A 20,343-nucleotide genomic window follows, 5' to 3' on the forward strand; every position below is an offset into this window, starting at 1 on the left:
TGGGCTATAAATATGGTAAAAAAGGCATCTTAATGCTATATTCTGTTATCACCTTCCTCTGCAATTGGACGTAGACAAGGTGGAAGCATACATAATGTCCAAATGCAATAACTAGACAAAATTCTGTCCAATATACAAATGTGTATGTGTAAAGGCAAATATCGGGACTTAACGGTTGTCTAATGGCCATAAGGTGCTCCCGAATAATGCACCCTATAGTGGCCCCAGTAATGATATGCTCCCCCAGAGTAGCTCCAGAAGTAATAAACCCCCCTTCCCCATAGTATCAATGCTCTCAGTAGTAGTAATTCCCCCTATAATGTCCCTAGTAATAATAATGCCCCTATAGTGTACCTGCTGTAAGATTGGTTTGGGTGGCCCTGGGGCACTGATATACGGGAAAGGGTCTTTGGCCAGTCTGCCCCTGCTGACAACAGCTTATTCCCCTCTTCCTATTAAGAATGAATACAAATGTGCATATATATGGAGGAGTAGAAATGATTTTTTATGGTGTATGGCCACCATGTCTGCATGAGCTTCCAGTCTAAAGGAATTGCTGAATGGTAGTGGGGGGGTAGTGCCGGCTGTATCTTAGAGGCCACAAAAGAACACGGCAGTAGTATGAATGTCATATGGTAAAATGTAAGGGACCTGGTACACATTGGTTCTCAAGAGCTTCCAGTTATACCAAGTATCTGCTAAAGCTGAGGGCCTGTGTGCGTTTCGCATTTTGTGGAACGCACGCGGCCAGTCCTATGATAGAAATGCCTATTTTTGTCCGCAATATTGCGGAACCGACCCGTAATATGCGGTTGTGTGAATGGGCCCTTAAAGTTCCCTGAACGGGTAACCAAGCTGTCCTACATTAGATTGTTCTGACCTTTGACGTGCCAAGCTAAGACTGCATTCATATCAGCGCTTGGATTTCCGTTGTTCTGCTTTATTACATGACACAAACTTTAATGGTGTCCGTTAGGGGTTTCCATTATGCAGCCTGGAATTGTACTGGACAAAATGGTGTCCTGTTTACCCAGAATCTGTGACAGAGGTGGAACCTAAAGTGGCCTTCAGACATGAACGTGGCCGAAACTGGAGACCCTTTGCAAAATCTGTGTCCGTTTTACATCAGATTCTACATTACCTTTTGCTGCCTGAAAAACAAGGGTCAAATAACATTAAAAACACATTACGCAAATGAATGCCACCTTTGACCTTTTTGAGATACTTAACCATTTAAATTGTTTTCACAAACCACAGATGAAATGGATGTGAATCTGCCATTAATCAGGTTGACAAACTACAAGATTCATTTTGACTCCTAAGCAGTGGCCTTTCTAATGCCAATTTATGGCGCAGTTGCTCTTTGTTGGAAAGGTTACGCTATCGAGAACATATTCTGAACTTTTCCTCTCGCCTTGCACTGCGAGGGATCTACTCCAATGCTGCTCCCCATTAACCACAGAGTTAATTTTATTGTCTGACATTTTGCTGCTTTCAAGTCTCCTGCCAAAGTCGTGTCACTGACCAATTATTTTCTCTATCGTGGTTGAGAAGGATAGCCGTGTCTTCATATATTCTGCCCCATTCTACCACGAGCAATGGAGATCTGACCCTAAATCACAAAATAATTCACCCTTAAAAGGGGTTGTCCAGCTTTTTGGACATTTTTAACTTTCATTTTCACATACTCCCCTGCTCTCTGCTACTTCGTCCCGGCGCCGTAGGTTAGTTCAGCTGTCATCTCTGTCCCCGTACTGTAAACTTGCAGACAGACTAGGTCTGGTTTCAGCAGTGACAAGTCCCCAAGAGGCATGCCACTTGGGGACATGTCTGTGATGAGACAAGTCATTGGTTGCTGCGGCACATGTGACCCTGCCCGAGCGGAAGTTTACAGGACCGGGACTAAATGGAGCCAGGGAGCTGAGATAGAGCAGCATGGAGCAGGTGAGTATAAGTGTTTTTTTTTTTGTTTTTTTTTACATGGGTAGAACTCGCAACTACTGAAAGTTTAAAGCTTCTCAAAGTTGAACAACCCCTTTAAATCTATGGTTAGCACCCCCCTTGTCTGTAATAACAGAGGCACAATATTTATTATCTGGGACAAATTGTGCATCCAAAGTGAGGAGGATGCAGGTAGCTAGGCCTCATACACATGACCATATATACAGCTCCATATAGAGACGTAATGTACCAACACTTAAGGTGGGGGGGGACTTACCTGTACCTTAGATTCATACAGAGGCAAAGGTGGGTCAGGATTTTCTTCTGTCAGATTCCATAAAAATCCAAGAAAAAAGTGCCATAATCCATTGAATGCTGTATCACAGAACCAGCATTGCTTCTAGGAAAAATCCACCCCATTGTACAATGTATCATGGAGCTCTATAAGACATCCAGGGGCAGACTCGCCATAGACCCTACAGGGAAACTTCCCAGTGGGCCAATGCCCAGGGGGCCGACCAAGCCCCTCTCACAGTCATGTACAGGGTGATCTGATGAGCTCAGCATTAGTTAATGCTAGGAGCATCTGTTACTTATCCACCTGGCTGGCAGAAGAAAATGCTCTCCTGAATTCAACTGTATTGCCGTCCTCAGGAGGGTGGTAGAGTTGAATGCTGTGGTAGGGACGGCAGTATTTTGTGCTAATGACTACAATATTGCGACAAATATTTTTTCCAGTTATTATCCATTCCCATTTTTTGATGACAGGCCAGATCTACATTTTCAACTATTTCTTAAATTTCTTTAATGCATTTAAAATTAGGAATTGATTACGGTATATTTTAATGTTTTTTTCCATGCAGATCTTATGCAGACCTATGTGTTTCCATGGTTACAGACTATGGCGTAGTCTGATCCTACGGTCATGTTCTCTACTTTCTATCTGTAGATTAGCTGAAGAATGGTCAGACGGAAGGAAGTAATGAATGACTGCAGGATCAGACTTAGGTTTTGTGTATAACCTGCTGCCCGACTCCCTTTCTCCCCTACCTCAGCCTCTCCGCTTGGCTCCCTGGATGTAAACTTCCATTTTGATTCCACTCTAGCCGATCGCTGGCCGTAGCGGTGACCTGCCCTCCCCCTTCTTGTGTCACGTTAATGTTCAGCAATTGGCTGCAGTGGCCTCAAAATGGAAGTTTACATCCAGGGAGCCAAGTGGAAAAGCCGAGGTCAGGGAGAAAGGGAGCCAGAAACGGGAAGCAGTTAGGTATGCTTCCATTTGCATGTCTGCTCAAGAGGGGGGTTGCCAAAGACCACCCAAAAGGTGCACAAACCCCTTTAAGTGGGCACATTCATGATTTTTTGGACCACAGATTAACAGCCTATATGTGATTATTCTATTTTTTGTTTCTGGATATACAGTATTTTTTGAAGTCACTCCATGTATTCCATTCCCTGTCCTGACTCTTACTTCCTCCTTTGTTTGGATATTTAGCACAGACCTGTTATCCCAATTCCACTAATCTACTATTATACTAGCAGATAACTCCTAGTTTTCTAGTAATCGGCTATTTTCAAAAGTCCCATAGTGGTGAACGGAGGGGCGTGCTCTTTATTCACAGTGGGGCCCTGTTTCTGTGATGCGCAGCCATCGGACATTTATGACATATCCTATATTATTGTCCTCAGTTGCATTATTGTAAATATGCCCACAATATGATCATGGCTTTGCCACCCTCTGAAATTATATATAATTGTGCCATATTTTAACTGTACTCCTTTCAATTCAGAAGCAAAGCTTGGCTTTATTAAAAAAAAACATGGTTTTTCATCTATTATTTATGAAGTCTATCTTCTGATTGCTCTGTATGTATTAGTTTTATACAAATATATATATTTATTATACCGGTAATTTATTTAATTGTCTCCTTTACATTGAATATCCACATTTTAATACCAGGTTTTATTTAAGTTAAACATTCTGTGCTGATTAATTTCATAATATACAGTCAGGTCCATAAATATTGGGACATCAACACAATTCTAACATTTTTGGCTTTATACACCACCACAATGGATTTGAAATGAAACGAACAAGATGTGCTTTACCTGCAGACTGTCAGCTTTAATTTGAGGGTATTTACATCCAAATCAGGTGAACAGTGCAGGAATTACAACAGTTTGCATATGTGCCTCCCACTTGTTAAGGAACCAAAAGTAATGGGACAGAATAATAATCATAAATCAAACTTTCACTTTTTAATACTTGGTTTCAAATCCTTTGCAGTCAATTACAGCCTGAAGTCTGGAACGCATAGACATCACCAGACGCTGGGTTTCATCCCTGGTGCTGCTCTGCCAGGCCTCTACTGCAACTGTCTTCAGTTCCTGCTTGTTCTTGGGGCATTTTCCCTTCAGTTTTGTCTTAAGCAAGTGAAATGCATGCTCAATCGGATTCAGGTCAGGTGATTGACTTGGCCATTGCATAGCTTTCCACTTCTTTCCCTTAAAAAACTCTTTGGTTGCTTTTGCAGTATGCTTTGGGTCATTGTCCATCTGCAGTGTGAAGCGCCGTCCAATGAGTTCTGAAGCATTTGGCTGAATATGAGCTGATAATATTGCCCGAAAACACTTCAGAATTCATCCTGCTGCTTTTGTCAGCAGTCACATCATCAATAAATACAAGAGAACCAGTTCCATTGGCAGCCATACATGCCCACGCCACGACACTACCACCACCATGCTTCACTGAAGAGGTGGTATGCTTAGGATCATGAGCAGTTCCTTTCCTTCCCATCACTCTGGTACAAGTTTATCTTGGTCTCATCTGTCCATAGGATGTTGTTCCAGAACTGTGAAGGCTTTTTTAGATGTCGTTTGGCAAATCTAATCTGGCCTTCCTGTTTTTGAGGCTCACCAATGGTTTACATCTTGTGGTGAACCCTCTGTATTCACTCTGGTGAAGTCTTAACTTGTTTGTTGACTTTGACACACATACACTACCTCCTGGAGAGTGTTCTTGATCTGGCCAACTGTTGTGAAGGGTGTTTTCTTCACCAGGGAAATAATTATTCGGTCATTCACCACAGTTGTTTTCCGGGGTCTTCCGGGTCTTTTTGTGTTGCTGAGCTCACCGGTGCGTTCCTTCTTTTAAAGAATGTTCCAAACAGTTGTTTTGGCCACCCCTAATCTTTTTGCTATCTCTCTGATGGGTTTGTTTTGTTTTTTCAGCCTAATGATGGCTTGCTTCACTGATAGTGACAGCTCTTTGGATCTCATCTTGAGAGTTGACAGCAACAGATTCCAAATGCAAATAGCACAATGAAATGAACTCTGGACCTTTTATCTGCTCATTGTAATTGGAATAATGAGGGAATAACATACACCTGGGTATGGAACCGCTGAGAAGCCAATTGTCCCATTACTTTTGGTCCCTTAACAAGTGGGAGGCACATATGCAAACTGTTGTAATTCCCACACCGTTCACCTGATTTGGATGTAAACACCCTCAACTTAAAGCTGACAGTCTGCAGTTAAAGCACATCTTGTTTGTTTCATTTCATATCCATTGTGGTGGTGTATAGAGCCAAAAGTGTTAGAATTGTGTTGATGTCCCAATATTTATGGACCTGACTGTATCTTTACACAGGTTAGAGCTAAATTTTTCTGATACAGAGCTTTAGATCCCCTGTACATAAGCAGTTTTAAGGGGTCCTTCGGTCCCATAATGAATTTTTTGTAATCTGCCCAGACTGCCCCAGACACTGAATATTTTTACCACATATACATTTTTTTCATGTCAGCACTTTCCTTCTCCTGTTTTTGGCATCACTGTATCCTGGCAGGATGTTTACATAGAAAACATCCTGTTTTATCAGCTTCCTGCTCAGTTTTCTAACCAATCACAGCATGTTTAGCTCTTCCATGTTTCACAGGGCTTACTCCCCCTACACCTCCCCTCTCCATGTTAGTTAGGTGAAGTGACTACTACAGAGGGAGGCAACATTACGAACAAAGAATGATGGGTTTGGTTAGAAAAATCAGCAAGAAGCTGATGAAAACAGGAAGTCCTGCATGTAAACATCCTGCCAGGATGCAGTGATGATTAGAACAGGGGAAGGAAAGTACTGGCATGAAGTACTTTTTTTTTAATGAAACTGGAGAACCCTTTTTAATGATAACATTTTGACTACCCAAAGCTGCCACTTGGGGGAAATTACTGCATACTGTTTTATCACTCGAATAGCTGTATAAGTACTGTGCAGTAAGTTAATAAATTCACAGATTACTAATTAGTCCCAGCAATCAAAAGAAAGGGGGACCCACATCCCCCATTTGAATAAAGCGCTGGTCAAGCATGTGCACCACTGCTGCATTTATCTTTATGGGACTGTCGGAAATAACTAAGTACAGTGCTCAGCTATCTCTGGTAGTCCCCTAGACTTTAAATGCAGCAGTGGTGCGCATGCTCAACCAGTGCTTCATTCAAATGGGGCGCATGGGTCCCCTCTTTTTTTCTTTATTGGCGGGAGTAATCTGGGAATTTATGAACTTACTGCATACTACTTATACAGCTAACGCAGCGATGAAACAGTGTGCGGTAATTTCCCACTAGTGGCAGCTATCGACCCTTCTAAAAGTTGTCCTTTATGCAGTGAATATCAGGGGTCAGCAACCCCCGACATGCCAGCTGTTGTGAAACTAAAACTCCCAGCATGCTCCATTCACTTCTATGCGAGTACAGCTGAGCCAATGTGAATGCTGGGAGATGTAGTGTCACAACAGCTGGAGTGCTGAAGGTTGCTGACCCCTGAAATAGAGGATAACTTTTTCTAATGGGAGTACCCCTTCAATTCAGTTCCAATGAATATTCAGGCAGCGCTAAAGGCGAAGGGTGGTCCTACCCAGTACTAGAAAGGTGTACCCAAAATAGTATTTATTGTCCATATGGGTAATGCAGAAAAGACTAGGTATGGTACATGATGATGTTTACTGATAGTATACTGTCATTTTAACGCATTGACAGTCTATCCAAAGCTCAGTTTGGAGATTGGCTTATTCCCTGAGTGTGATTTATACTGTAGTCTGAAAGCATACCAGTAAGTACCAGTCAGGGAATGGGAGCTTTTAGAGGTTCCTACATGCATCGGGGAATAACTCAAGCATAACTGTATTTTTAACTATACTAAAAAAATCCATTAGCATACCGTCTGTAGAAGCGTGAAGAGGCTTCGGGAACATTTCAGAATTCTTTTGTTTGTTCTTGCGCTTTGTGCAGGTCTCAAACTAGACAAATCTTTATTTTATATTTCTTGTTCTCTATTGTAGCATGGATCAGAGGCAAAAGGAAAGACCCTCCGACAATCGAGGTGAGGATCCAGACGAACATTGCGCTGAAAGTCAATTTATTCTGTGGGAAAACCTCTCGATGTTTACTCTATCAGTGCGTGTGTACAAACCGCATTGTGCTCTTTTTGTGTATGGGAACTCTAATATTGCATCTGTTTGTTTTTTTGTTTTTTTTTGCTTATTTTTATTTAAGCCTTTTAAATATTAGAAATTATACTGCTTGGTGAGCCTTTTAAAGGGGTTGTCCCACCCTAACATGATATTTTAAAGGGCATCTGTCAGCAGAATTAGATCTATAAAACTCGCTGACCTGTTACATGTGTGCTTGGCAGCTGAAGGCATCTGTGTTGGTCCCATGTCCATATGTGCCCGCATTGCTGAGAAATATGATGTTCTAATATATGCAAATGAGCCTGTAGGAGCATTGGGGGCGTTGCAGTTACACCTAGAGGCTCTGCTCTCTCTGCAACTGCTGTGCCCTCTGTGCTTTGACAGGACCAGGCATGATGACTTTTTCACTGCCTGGCCCTGTCAAAGTGGAGAGGGTGCAGCAGTTGCAGAGAGAGCAGAGCCTCTAGGTGTAATGGCAACACCCCCATTTCTCCTAGAGGCTCATTTACATATATTAAAACATCATTTTTCTCAGCAATAAAGGCACATATGAACATGGGACCAACACAGATGCCTTCAGCTGCCAGGTTCACATGCAACAGATCAGCCATTTTTTTTTATAGGTACAAAACTGCTGACGGATACCTTTTAAAACTAAAAATACAGCATGAAAAATTAGTTAATTTTTTAATTTACTTCTGTTACTAAATGCTCCAGTGAGATATTCTCTTTATTGTAATGACGTCCCTCGGTGTTTAATCAGTATATTAATGTGCACATCCACCTACTGAGGTGGTCGTCTATGTTCCGTTCCATCCTTCAACTGCCATCAGCCACATCTACTGTTGGAAGCTGTGAGAGTTACAGAGGGAGAGCTGCAGCTGAAATGACACGCCCCTAGAAAAACCATGCCCCCAGAGCTGCCAGCCTGAAGAGAATATAGCAGAGCGGTTGGAGCAATTAATGGGGAGAACCATGTGAGGTACAGGGCTGATTCTAGCTTTGTTAGAAAGAGGTTGGCATGTACTATATGATGTCTGATTTTCATTTTTTACATCAGTCATTGGTGTCATAAGCATCTTCTGCAGGGTTTAACACAAGTCATGGGCCCATACTGTACTTCTGTGGTCCTCCAGTTTTATAGACGCAGTTTTACTCTCAAGTGTTCCCTGCGGTATTGGTAGTGAGATCAGTAACCACAAAGTACTTTCTGCATAGAATAGTTTGTCGGGGATATAAAGCAAATGCTTTATATAAAAGAAAGGATCAAAGGAAAAAATTTCAAAGGGAATTGATCCTAGAGGTGGACATATAAAACACCTCAAAAAGAGATTGTTGTTAATTTAATTATGTTGCACAATAAGTAAAATAAGGTACAAGCTTCTATGCAAAAATCTAAATGATTTATTATACAATAACTTAAAATACAATCAAAGCTTAATGAATGTGAAACTCAATAATATGCAATAACACAGTGATATGCAGTACCTAAAATTTGCCACTAGATGGCTCTAACACGACTACCACCGTTCCATATCACCTCTCAAACATAAAAATGTAATATAAGCGTCTCGACGACAATTATGAGATATACAATCAATAGTGATAAGGACAGATATGAACCCTTGCTCTGCTCAAACTATGACCAATCTCGGATATCAAGTAGTATTGCAACATAAGTTATAAATTATCAAGCCTCATATGACTATGGAATGTATATTCCAATCGGAGATTCCTACTAGATCTTTTATTCAGTAATATGCATCTTTACTGAATAGTGATAATATTGATGTGGCACTTAACATTATACATCCGCACTAAAGCGGGGATTTTCCTAAATATCAAGCCAAATAATTCAATGAATACTACATATAATAAAGTTATACATTACCCGAGAGTGCAGTTGATATGCAGAGTCTAAGGGAAGTCAGCTCTAAAGTCCGTTCTGATCATTGGGATTTTTCTCCTGGGGTCTCTCATTTCTTTATTTATTTCTCTGTGTTTCTGTTGCTCCCTGTTGTTGTTCTCCCTTTCATCTGTGTGTGGTTTATGATCACAAACTTATCAGTTAGACACCCCTTCCTAACTTGGAGTTTCCCAATCATTGTCGGTTAGGCGTGTACATATGATATTGACTGTGATGTCACTGTATCACCCAGAATGCATTCCAGCTGTTAGTGCAATGTTACCTATTCATGCATAGGTGGCACTATTGCATAAGCTGCTAGCATCATCACTATTAAGAGTTAACTGTCCAGGTCTGATTTCTCTTACACATAATATATGGAATCCTAAATCAGAGCTAAGGGATTCATTTTGACACGAAAACCAATTAGGGCATAGACTTTGTGGTACCATTTAGACTTTTCCCATACTCTCAAATTTATGTACCGATAAGAATATAATAGACCTTGTACTCTCACAGACATGTGTGTCTCCTCGGTTACGCCAACGGTTTATTGCTTGTTAGTTAAAATAACACCATCTTCCCTGAACGAGGACTCATTAACACAGTCTACCCATTAAATTCTTCTTATCATGCTTTAGGAGTGTATGCGTTCCTAGTGAGAAATATATGAGATAATAGATGCATTGACATCCTTCATAATATTCAACAATATAAAAAGATACATATGTCCTATTGATTATCTTATACTAAAAACTAATGTTCATTGCCGTATTTTTCGCCCTATAAGACGCACTCCCCCCCCCCCCCAAATGTGGGGGGAAAATAGCAGTGCGTCTTATGGGGCGAATGCTGCAATTTACAATTATACACGGCCGCCGCACAGCACGGTCGGCGGGTGTATCAACTGAGAGGGAGGAGGGGCTTGGGGCCAGCATCTGGATTAAGAATGACAGCGGGGACCTGTGCAGTCCCTGTATTCTATTGCACCGGCCCCGCTGACTGTTGTATAATCTTATCTAACCTGTAGGCATTGTTAAGATATAATAATCATGTGTAATCCATCTGTATTACTTACAACATTAAGTTTCGTAGCAGAGAGGAGGGAGGAGGCAGGGCGGGGGGGGCAGCGCGTCACTCACTAGGTCATGCGCCTGCGCCGCCCACTTTATTAATGAAGCAGGCGGCACGGGCGCGTGACGTAGTGAGTGACACGCCGCCCTCACGGCCTGCCTCCTCTCTGCTACGGAACTTAATGTTGTAAGTAATACAGATGGATTACACATGATTATTATATCTTAACAATGCCTACAGGTTAGATAAGATTATACAACAGTGAGCGGGGCCTGTGCATTAGAATACAGGTACTGCACAGGTCCCCGCTGTCATTCCTAATCCAGATGCCGGCCCCCAGCCCCTGTATTGGGGGTCATTCACACTGCAGGGACACTGTTATGGGGGAAATCTGTGGATGGCACATAGCATAAGATGCTATATATGTGTCATCCACAGATTCCCCCCCCCCATAGCAGTGCCATCCACAGATGTCCCCATAGCAGTGCCATCCACAGATGTCCCCATAGCAGTGCCATCCACAGATGTCCCCATAGCAGTGCCATCCACAGATGTCCCCATAGCAGTGCCGTCCACAGATGTCCCCATAGCAGTGCCGTCCACAGATGTCCCCATAGCAGTGCCGTCCACAGATGTCCCCATAGCAGTGCCGTCCACAGATGTCCCCATAGCAGTGCCATCCACAGATCGTCCCCATAGCAGTGCCATCCACAGATCGTCCCCATAGCAGTGCCATCCACAGATCGTCCCCATAGCAGTGCCATCCACAGATCACCATTAGTTCAAAACCCACCGAAAGCACACCTTTTTGTTCAAAACATTTTTTTTTCTTATTTTCCTCCTCAAAAACCTAGGTGTCTTATGGGCAGGTGCATCTTATAGGGCGAAAAATATGGTATATGTATACATAATCACAGATTTTCTGCTTCATCAACAGACCTTAAACCATAGGGGTAATTGGCACCAGATGCATCTAGAAAATATTCTTATCTCTGTTATAAATCCACAAGGAGACAAGAATGACTCTTCTCAGACTGGTACATCTACAGAGAAAAAAAACGACATGAACTGTGTCCTTTCCATGAACCTCTTTCGGCCTACTTTAAAATACATACACAATGGTGAATATAGCACACATGGCCTATTATATATCAAGTCCACTATAATTAGGATATTTTGATATAAATGTTATGTACCTATGAAAAAAAGGCACAACAAGTTATTTTAGCAGTTATTATTTATTTGCCATTGCATTTATAGCACCAGTGTGTTCTATAACACTGTACAGATTGCCATGACCTCGCTTTAGTCCGCCTCCCCAGTGGAGCTCACAATCTAATTTACCGATCTCAGATTTACTCACCCTGATTAATATCTAGATGGTGTAAACTGTCAGTAAACAGCAGTCTAAAAATGCACCAGATTTATCAGTGACTCCCACCGTATGATAAATGTGGCACATTTTTCTAAAAGGAAACTTTATACCACCTATTGACTGGCTTGCATTAGGGGTTGTCCGAGATGCCGCAGGATCTGGTGCCGCCGGCATTTCCTGGATCAAGTGCCATATATTCAGCCAGGGATTGCAACCCGCAGAGTGTGCTTGAGTCTGAATCTCTCGCTAAAGTGCTTGCGAGAGATTCAGACTCTCACAGCGCAGCCAGTTCTAATCCCAAGCTAGGATCATGTGCTGAATAGATTGTGCGGGATCTCAGATATCCCCTTTAAATTTAAGCCATTTTCTCGATCTAAGTCTCACCCATTTTCCTCAAACCACCTACACCAGGCATGCTCAACCTGCGGCCCTCCAGCTGTTGCAAAACTACAACTCCCATCATTCCCTGACAGCCTACTGCTATCATCCTACAGAAGGGCATCGTGGGAGTTGTAGTTTTACAACAGCTAGAGGGCCGCAGGTTGAGCATCCCTGCCCTACACCCTCCAACCCCTTGTCTAGTAAGTTGCAAAAAGTGTCTAGAACACATAATAAATGTGTTACAAGGCTTGTACATCACATTTTTATTTTTTTTACGAAATGAGCCATAATTCTGGAACATTTGGCTTTAGAAAGTTAATATGGTTTTGGAAGGAAACCCATGCAAACTGAGGGAGAACATACAAATTGGACATGTTATACTTGGTTAGACCCAGGACTCCAGAGCTGCAAGGTGTCACCTTTGTATACAACACCTTTTATAACTTTCACTGTGCTATCCAAACTTTTCTTCTCTTTCCCATTTATGTCCTGATGTGTCCTCATTGTAGCAGTATCCGCTTCATGGCTTGCTGGGTGGTAGAATGCAGAAGGAAGGAATATCCTTTTGTTGTAATCTGATTCCATTATTGCTTTAACTACTATTTTGACAGATGTTGTTTTAGAGGTGTAAGAAAAGACTGCACTTATGCTAATTAGGAGATGTTTTTACTGATTTAAAGAAGTTGTGTAACTGGAAGAATAGAAAGTCAGTCCTATGTAAGTATATTCAACACGTAAAAAAATATATATACTACATCCTTGTATGGAGATTGTTCTTATGATGTAAAGCTTAAAATGTTATCAGACCTTTTACCTTTTTTATTTACAACCAGGGGAACACCCTCTTATAACTGGGGATGTAGCTGTGTTCAGAATTAAGCAATCACATTCAAAATCATGTTAAATAGGAGTCCGCATACACCTGCCATCATTTAAAGTGCCTCTGATTAACCCCAAATAAAGTTCAGCTGCTCTAGTTGGTCTTTCCTGAAATGTTCTTAGTCGCATCCCACAGCAAAAGCCATGGTCCACAGAGAGCTTCCAAAACATCAGAGGGATCTCATTGTTAAAAGGTATCAGTCAGGAGAAGGGTACAAAAGAATTTCCAAGGCATTACAGGGCTCCAGATGGCGACCAAAATGGTCGCCAATGCGACTTGGAATTGCAAAATGGCGACAAGATTTGTAGTCTTGTCGCCATTTGCGCCTAAACCCTCCGCTGCTTTGCCTCTAAGAAAAAAAGGCTTTCATCCAGCATAGACACGCTGCAGCCGTCTGCTGGATGAAGATCCGCTCGCTCACACTACTCGGCATAGAGGGTGGGCGTGGCTTGGGTTCCCGCATCTTGTGCTTCCGCTTCCAGCAGTCTGCTTCTGAATTCACACGTCTGTGAGATCCCGGCCCGGAGTCCTGCTGAGTGCAGGAGCGTACGGCGTCATTGGTTGCTATGACGCCGGGCGCTTCCTGCTGCCGCCGCAGTACAGTAGTACACTGGTATGGATCATACCAGTGTGTTACTGTACTGCGGCTGCAGCAGGAAGCGCACGGCGTCATAGCAACCAATGACGCCGTACGCTCCTGCACTCAGCAGGACTCCGGGCCAGGATCTCACAGACGTGTGAATTCGGCACTCCTACATCGCAAATCCCGTCAAGCTCCCAGCAGACCTTGGACTCCAGTTTTCCCTCACAACGAACTGATGTGACTAACAAGTCTCAAACTTTGCCGCTTATCCCCTCGCTGCCTGGTTCCTTGGTTTCCAACACCTCAAGTGCCTTTGAATCCAGCCCCATCCCCAAAGGCCCCCCTTTTCAGGGACCAGTCCATACTGACCTTCCTCCAGACACACCACCTGATCCTCCAAGAACAGACACATTATCCCATCAATGGACCCTTCTGCCTCAGTTACAGAACCAGAGGCATCTCCGCTGAAAAAGTGCAGACTCCTAACATTCCCGCTGAGATCCCTAATGGAGCTTCTCCAAACATTCTCCCCTGGATGGGCTCCCCTCACCCATCCAGCAAAGTAAATCATCCTGAATGAATGGATCTTTCTAAGGGCAAAGAACAGGGCTACAGGTTCAATGGTCGCTCTCGGGCTGAGAGACCTTATAGTCGTAAGTCCCGTGGTGATAGGTTATCCAGCTCCAGACACTCTTACTGGAGATATAATGGGGAAGATACCTCGCAGAATCATGGAGAGGAAGCAGGACAGAGCCAAGAAATCGCACAACCAGTGCTGGGAATCCCTCCATTTACAAACCATTGGCATGAGAAAGGAGAACAGCCAAGGGAGCAGGAGGTGGATGCACGTAGTGAATAAAAGCATCGTTTAATGGCTTCCCTAATCTCATACACTTCAAGGAGCCTGAAACATGAGTATGTATTCTGCATATGTTCTTGTCCATATTCCCCAGTTTCTGCAGTGCTGATTGCACATTATTAGTACTCAGGACCATCATTACTGCATAAATAAATCAGGTTATTTAGTAATTAAAGGGATTTTCAAGAACTTTAATTCAAAAGAAATTAAATGCAGGAAATATTAAAAAAAATAAACTCACTCACCGGTTAATTCCCAGCCACTCCAGCGCTGATGCTGTTGTCCCCAGCAGTTTTTTCTTTCCTGAAGTGATGACATGGAATATGTCCATGTGACCATTGCAGGCAATTACTGGCCTCATTGGTGATGCCAGCATGTGCAGCAGGTGACCATAGACTCACATCATGTGAATGTACAGCACAAGAAAATAAGGAAGGATCAGTGCAGGAATGATGTGGGATTCAACTGGTGAGAGTTTTTTTTTTTGTTTTTTTTGTTAGTTTTTATTATCTAACCTATTGCCGTCCCTTTAACTACTGAGTACAAAATGTTTAAAGGGATTGTCCAGTGCAGTGCAAAATTTTAGTAAAGTGTTTGGAGTGGTTTTATATTAAAGAATCAAAACTCACCATCCCTCAATCCCTGATGTTCCTTTTCCAACTGGGTTTCCACTGGTCTCTACTTAATGGTCCAGTCTCCACAAGCAGGAAATGCCAGGAGAAGCCTGCTCAGCCAATCCCTAGCCATGGTGCTATACTTTTCTCGGCCAGTGATTGACTGAGCTGCCGAGACCAGTGGAGATCCATTAAGCATTGAAATAGGAGTGGCAGGGGATCAGTGGTGGTGAGTATTGATTCCTTTTAAACCACCCTGAGCACTTTACTAAAAATTTTGCCTCCCTTGTCAACTCCTTTAATATTTTTCCAAATCAGCACTAAATGACATATGTACAGTTGCTGTCTGATTTCGAGTGTGTTCCTGGTTTAAGTTGTCCATGCACTAATGATTGACAGCCTTGACACCTTTTTTTTTTTTTCTGGCACCTATAACAGGAGTTAGATTGCTGTGTTAGATTATTTTCAGTCATTGCAGGTGCTGATGGCCTAGTAAAAAAGTAAATTAAAAGCTCATGGTACGGTACTGTTCACAGACCTGCCTCATTGGGCATGTGCCAGTTGACTTAATCAACATGAACTGCTTAAAGGGGTTATTGTGTCCTCTCAGACTTAGGCCTCTTGCACACGACCGTATGCATTTTGCGGTCTGCAAAAAATGGTTCTGCATAAAATACGGATGACGTCCGTGTGCATTCTGTATTTTGCAGAACGTAACAGCTGGCCCCTAATAGAACAGTCCTATCCTTGTCCGTAATGCGGACAATAATAGGACATGTTCTATTTTTTTGCGGAACAGAAGTACGGACATACAGAAACAGAATGCACACGGAGTAACTTCCGTTTATTTTGCGGACCCATTCAAATGAATGGTTCCGTATACGGCCCGCAATGGACATGGAAAGAATATACACGTTTGTGTGCGTGAGGCCTTAGATGGCTTATATGCTCCTAAGCATCCTAGCTATATTATATATATTTAAAATTTGGCGACTAAAAATTTCATTTGGCTCCTACATTTTTCAGGTTAGGAGCCAATGGCTCCTTCATATTTTTTTTAGTCTGGAGCACTGCATTAGATATACCATGGAACACAGTGAAGAGAGTCATCATCAAGTGGAGAAAATATGGCACAACAGTGACATTACCAAGAACTGGACGTCCCTCCAAAATTTATGAAAAGACTAGAAGAAAACTGGTCTGGGAGGCTACCAAGAGGCCTACAGCAACATTAAAGGAGCTGCAGGAATATCTGGCAAGTACTGGCTGTGTGGTACATGTGACAACAATCTCCCGTATTCTTCATATGTCTGGGCTATGGGGTAGAGTGGCAAGACAAAAGGCTTTTCTTACGAAGAAAAACGCCTAAGCCAGGCTACATTTTGCAAAAACACATCTGAAGTCTCCCAAAAGCATGTGGGAAAAGGTGTTATGGTCTGATGAAACCAAGGTTGAACTTTCTGGCCATAATTCCAAAAGATATGTTTGGCGCAAAAAACAACACTGCACATCACCAAAAGAACACCATACCCACAGTGAAGCAAGGCGATGGCAGCATCATGCTTTGGGGCTGTTTTTCTTCAGCTGAAACTGGGGCCTTAGGGCTCTTTCACACTTGCGTTCTTGTCTTCCGGCATAGAGTTCCGTCGTCGGGGCTCTATGCCGGAAGAATCCTGATCAGGATTATCCTAATGCATTCTGAATGGAGAGAAATCCGTTCAGGATGCATCAGGATGTCTTCAGTTCCGGAACGGAACGTTTTTTGGCCGGAGAAAATACCGCAGCATGCTGCGCTTTTTGCTCCGGCCAAAAATCCGGAACACTTGCCGCAAGGCCGGATCCGGAATTAATGCCCATTGAAAGGCATTGATCCGGATCCGGCCTTAAGCTAAACGTCGTTTCGGCGCATTGCCGGAGCCGACATTTAGCTTTTTCAGAGTGGTTACCATGGCTGCCGGGACGCTAAAGTCCTGGCAGCCATGGTAAAGTGTAGTGGGGAGCGGGGGAGCAGTATACTTACCGTCTGTGCGGCTCCCGGGGCGCTTCAGAGTGACGTCAGGGCGCCCCAAGCGCATGGATCATGTGATCACATGGATCACGTCATCCATGCGCATGGGGCGCTCTGACGTCACTCTGGAGCGCCCCGGGAGCCGCACGGACTGTAAGTATACTGCTCCCCCGCTCCCCGCTCCTACTATGGCAACCAGGACTTTAATAGCGTCCTGGGTGCCATAGTAACACTGAACGCATTTGGAAGACGGTTCCGTCTTCAAATGCTTTCAGTACACTTGCGTTTTTCCGGATCCGGCGTGTAATTCCGGCAAGTGGAGTACACGCCGGATCCGGACAACGCAAGTGTGAAAGAGGCCTTAGATAAGCTAGAGGGAATTATGAACAGTTCCAAATACCAGTCAATATTGGCACAAAACCTTCAGGCTTCTGCTAGAAAGCTGAACATGAAGAGGAACTTCATCTTTCAGCATGACAACGACCCAAAGCATACGTGCAAATCAACAAAGGAATGGCTTCACCAGAAGAACATTAAAGTTTTGGAATGGCCTAGCCAGAGCCCAGACCTGAATCCGATTGGAAATCTGTGGGGTGATCTGAAGAGGGCTGTGCATAGGAGATGCCCTCGCAGTCTAACAGATTTGGAGTGTTTTTGCAAAGAAGAGTGGGCAAATCTTGCCAGGTCAAAATGTGCCATGCTGATAGTCTTTTTGGGTATGAATCTGAGTGCTGTAATAAAATCAAAAGGTGCTTCAACAAAGTATTAGTTTAACCCCTTTGGGACACAGCCTTATTTCACCTTAAGGACCAGGCCATTTTTTGCAAATCTGACCAGTGTCACTTTAAGTGGTGATAACTTCGAAACGCTTTGACTTATCCAGGCCATTCTGAGATAGTTTTTTTTTGTCACATATTGTACTTCATGACACTGGTAAAATGAAGTAAAAAAAAATAATTTTGATTTATAAAAAAAATACCAAATTTACCCAAAATGTTGAAAAAATTGCAAATTTCCAAGTTTCAATTTCTCTACTTCTATAATACATAGTAATACCTCCAAAAATAGTTATTACTTTACATTGTCCATATGTCTACTTTATGTTTGGATCATTTTGGGAATGATATTTTATTTTTTGGGGATGTTACAAGGCTTAGAAGTTTAGAAGCAAATTTTTAGGGACCAGTTCAGGTCTGAAGTCACTTTGCGAGGCTTACATAATAGAAACCACCCAAAAATGACCCCATTATAGAAACTACACCCCTCAAGCTATTGAAAACTGATTATACAAACATTGTTAACCCTTTAGGTGTTCCACAAGAGTTAATGGCAAATGAAGATAAAATTTCAGAATTTAGATTTTTTTGGGCAAATTTTCCATTTTAATCAATTTTTTCCAGTAACAAAGCAAGGGTTAACAGCCAAACAAAACTCAATATTTATTGCCCCGATTCTGTAGTTTGCAGAAACACCCCATATGTGGCTGTAAACTACTGTACAGGCACACAGTAGGGCGTAGAAGGAAAGGTGCGCCATATGGTTTTTGGAAGGCAGATTTTGCTGGACAGTTTTTTTGACACCATTACCCATTTGAAGCCCCCCTGATGCACCCCTAGAGTAGAAACTCCATAAAAGTGACCCCATCTAAGAAACTACACCCCTCAAGGTATTCAAAACGGATTTTACGAACTTTGTTATCCCATTAGGTGTTGCACAAGAGTTATTGGCAAATAGGGCTGAAACCTAACCCTGTTAATCTGGGGGGTTAGGTCATGGGGTATTTTTATAGAGGAGATTCTTATGGACGCGGCGATACCTAATTTGTATACTTTTTTTTAAATTATTTTAGTTTTTACAATTATTTAGGTTTTAGACTATATTATCCTTTTTGATACAAAAAAAAGTTTTTTGTATCTCTGAAGTCTGAGTCATTTTTTGTTTGTTTTTTAGCCGATTATCTTATGTAGGGGCTCATTTTTTGCGGTAGGAGAGGACTGTTTTATTGGCACTATTTTGGGGGCTATATGACTTTTTGATCGCTTGCTATTAAACTTTTTGTTATGTAAGGTGACACCGTTTTTTTTTGTTTGTTTTTTTTTGACCGTGTTAATCTGGGGGGTTAGGTCATGGGGTATTTTTATAGAGGAGATTCTTACCGACGCGGCGATACCTAATTTGTATACTTTTTTAAAATTATTTTAGTTTTTACAATTTTTTTTGGTGTCTCAAGTCTGAGAACCGTAGTTTTTTTTTATCCGATTGTCAGTGGCTAAATTGGGATATAAATTTAGTACTCCATGGAAGTGTGGTACTCCCTGAAGCAACCAATAATGCAGAGGCCCGGATAATCGGGGCACGTGTCACATTGAGTAGTGGTGTCCTTCCGTATCCCCCTCCTGTGACACACTCTGCACCTTTTTTGGGTCCGTCCCTTCTTTCCAGTATGGGGGACCACACCTGGAAAATGTTGGCCAGGGACGATCCGGGCGCCTCCAGTTCCCGAGGTACTCCGGCCTGCTCTTTCCCAGTCAGAAAAGATTAGGGCCTTGAGAACTGCCTCATAGAACTGAAGGAATGTCCCTGTGTTGCCAGCGCTCCGGGACAGCACAAAAGAGTTGTACAAGGCAACCTGTACCAAGTAGACCGCAACTTTTTTGTACCATGCCCGGGTTTTGCGCATGGCATTATATGGCTTGAGGACTTGATCAGAGAGATCAACTCCTCCCATATACCGATTGTAGTCGACGATACAATCGGGCTTGAGGACCGTTGCCACGGTACCTCGCACAGGGACAGGGGGGATGCCGTTACCATGAATTGTGGACAGTACAAGGACATCCCTCTTGTCCTTATATCTGACCAGCAACAGGTTTCCAGTGGTAAGGGCACAGGTCTCACCCCTGGGGATAGGTACCTGGAGGGGGTGGGCAGGTAGGCCACATTGATTTTTCCGCACGGTCCCACAAGCGGACGTGGATCTGGCGGCGAGGGACAGGAACAAGGGGATACTAGTATAAAAGTTATCCACGTAAAGGTGGTAACCCTTATCTAGCAGTGGGTGCATAAGGTCCCACACAAGTTTCCCACTAACACCCAGAGTGGGGGGACACTCTGGGGGTTGAATACGTGAATATCGCCCCTCGTACACACAAAACTTGTAAGTGTACCCTGAGGTACTCTTACAAAGTTTATACATCTTCACGCCATACCTCGCCCGCTTTGAGGGAACATACTGGCGGAAAATGAGTCTCCCCTTGAACGC

The 20,343-nt window shown here is 42.9% G+C and overlaps 1 protein-coding gene across 1 annotated transcript in view; it reads left to right on the plus strand.

Moving 5' to 3' along the window:
* NDUFAF2 (NADH:ubiquinone oxidoreductase complex assembly factor 2) overlaps positions 1–20,343 on the plus strand; it is a 164,140-nt gene that overhangs the window by 121,038 nt on the left and 22,759 nt on the right. Inside the window, exon 3 of the mRNA XM_040421318.1 lies at positions 7,270–7,310. Coding sequence (XP_040277252.1) covers positions 7,270–7,310 — 41 coding nt within the window. The remainder of the gene's footprint in view (positions 1–7,269; positions 7,311–20,343) is intronic.

Source organism: Bufo bufo, chromosome 2 (assembly GCF_905171765.1).
Source record: "Bufo bufo chromosome 2, aBufBuf1.1, whole genome shotgun sequence".
Lineage (NCBI taxonomy): Eukaryota > Metazoa > Chordata > Amphibia > Anura > Bufonidae > Bufo > Bufo bufo.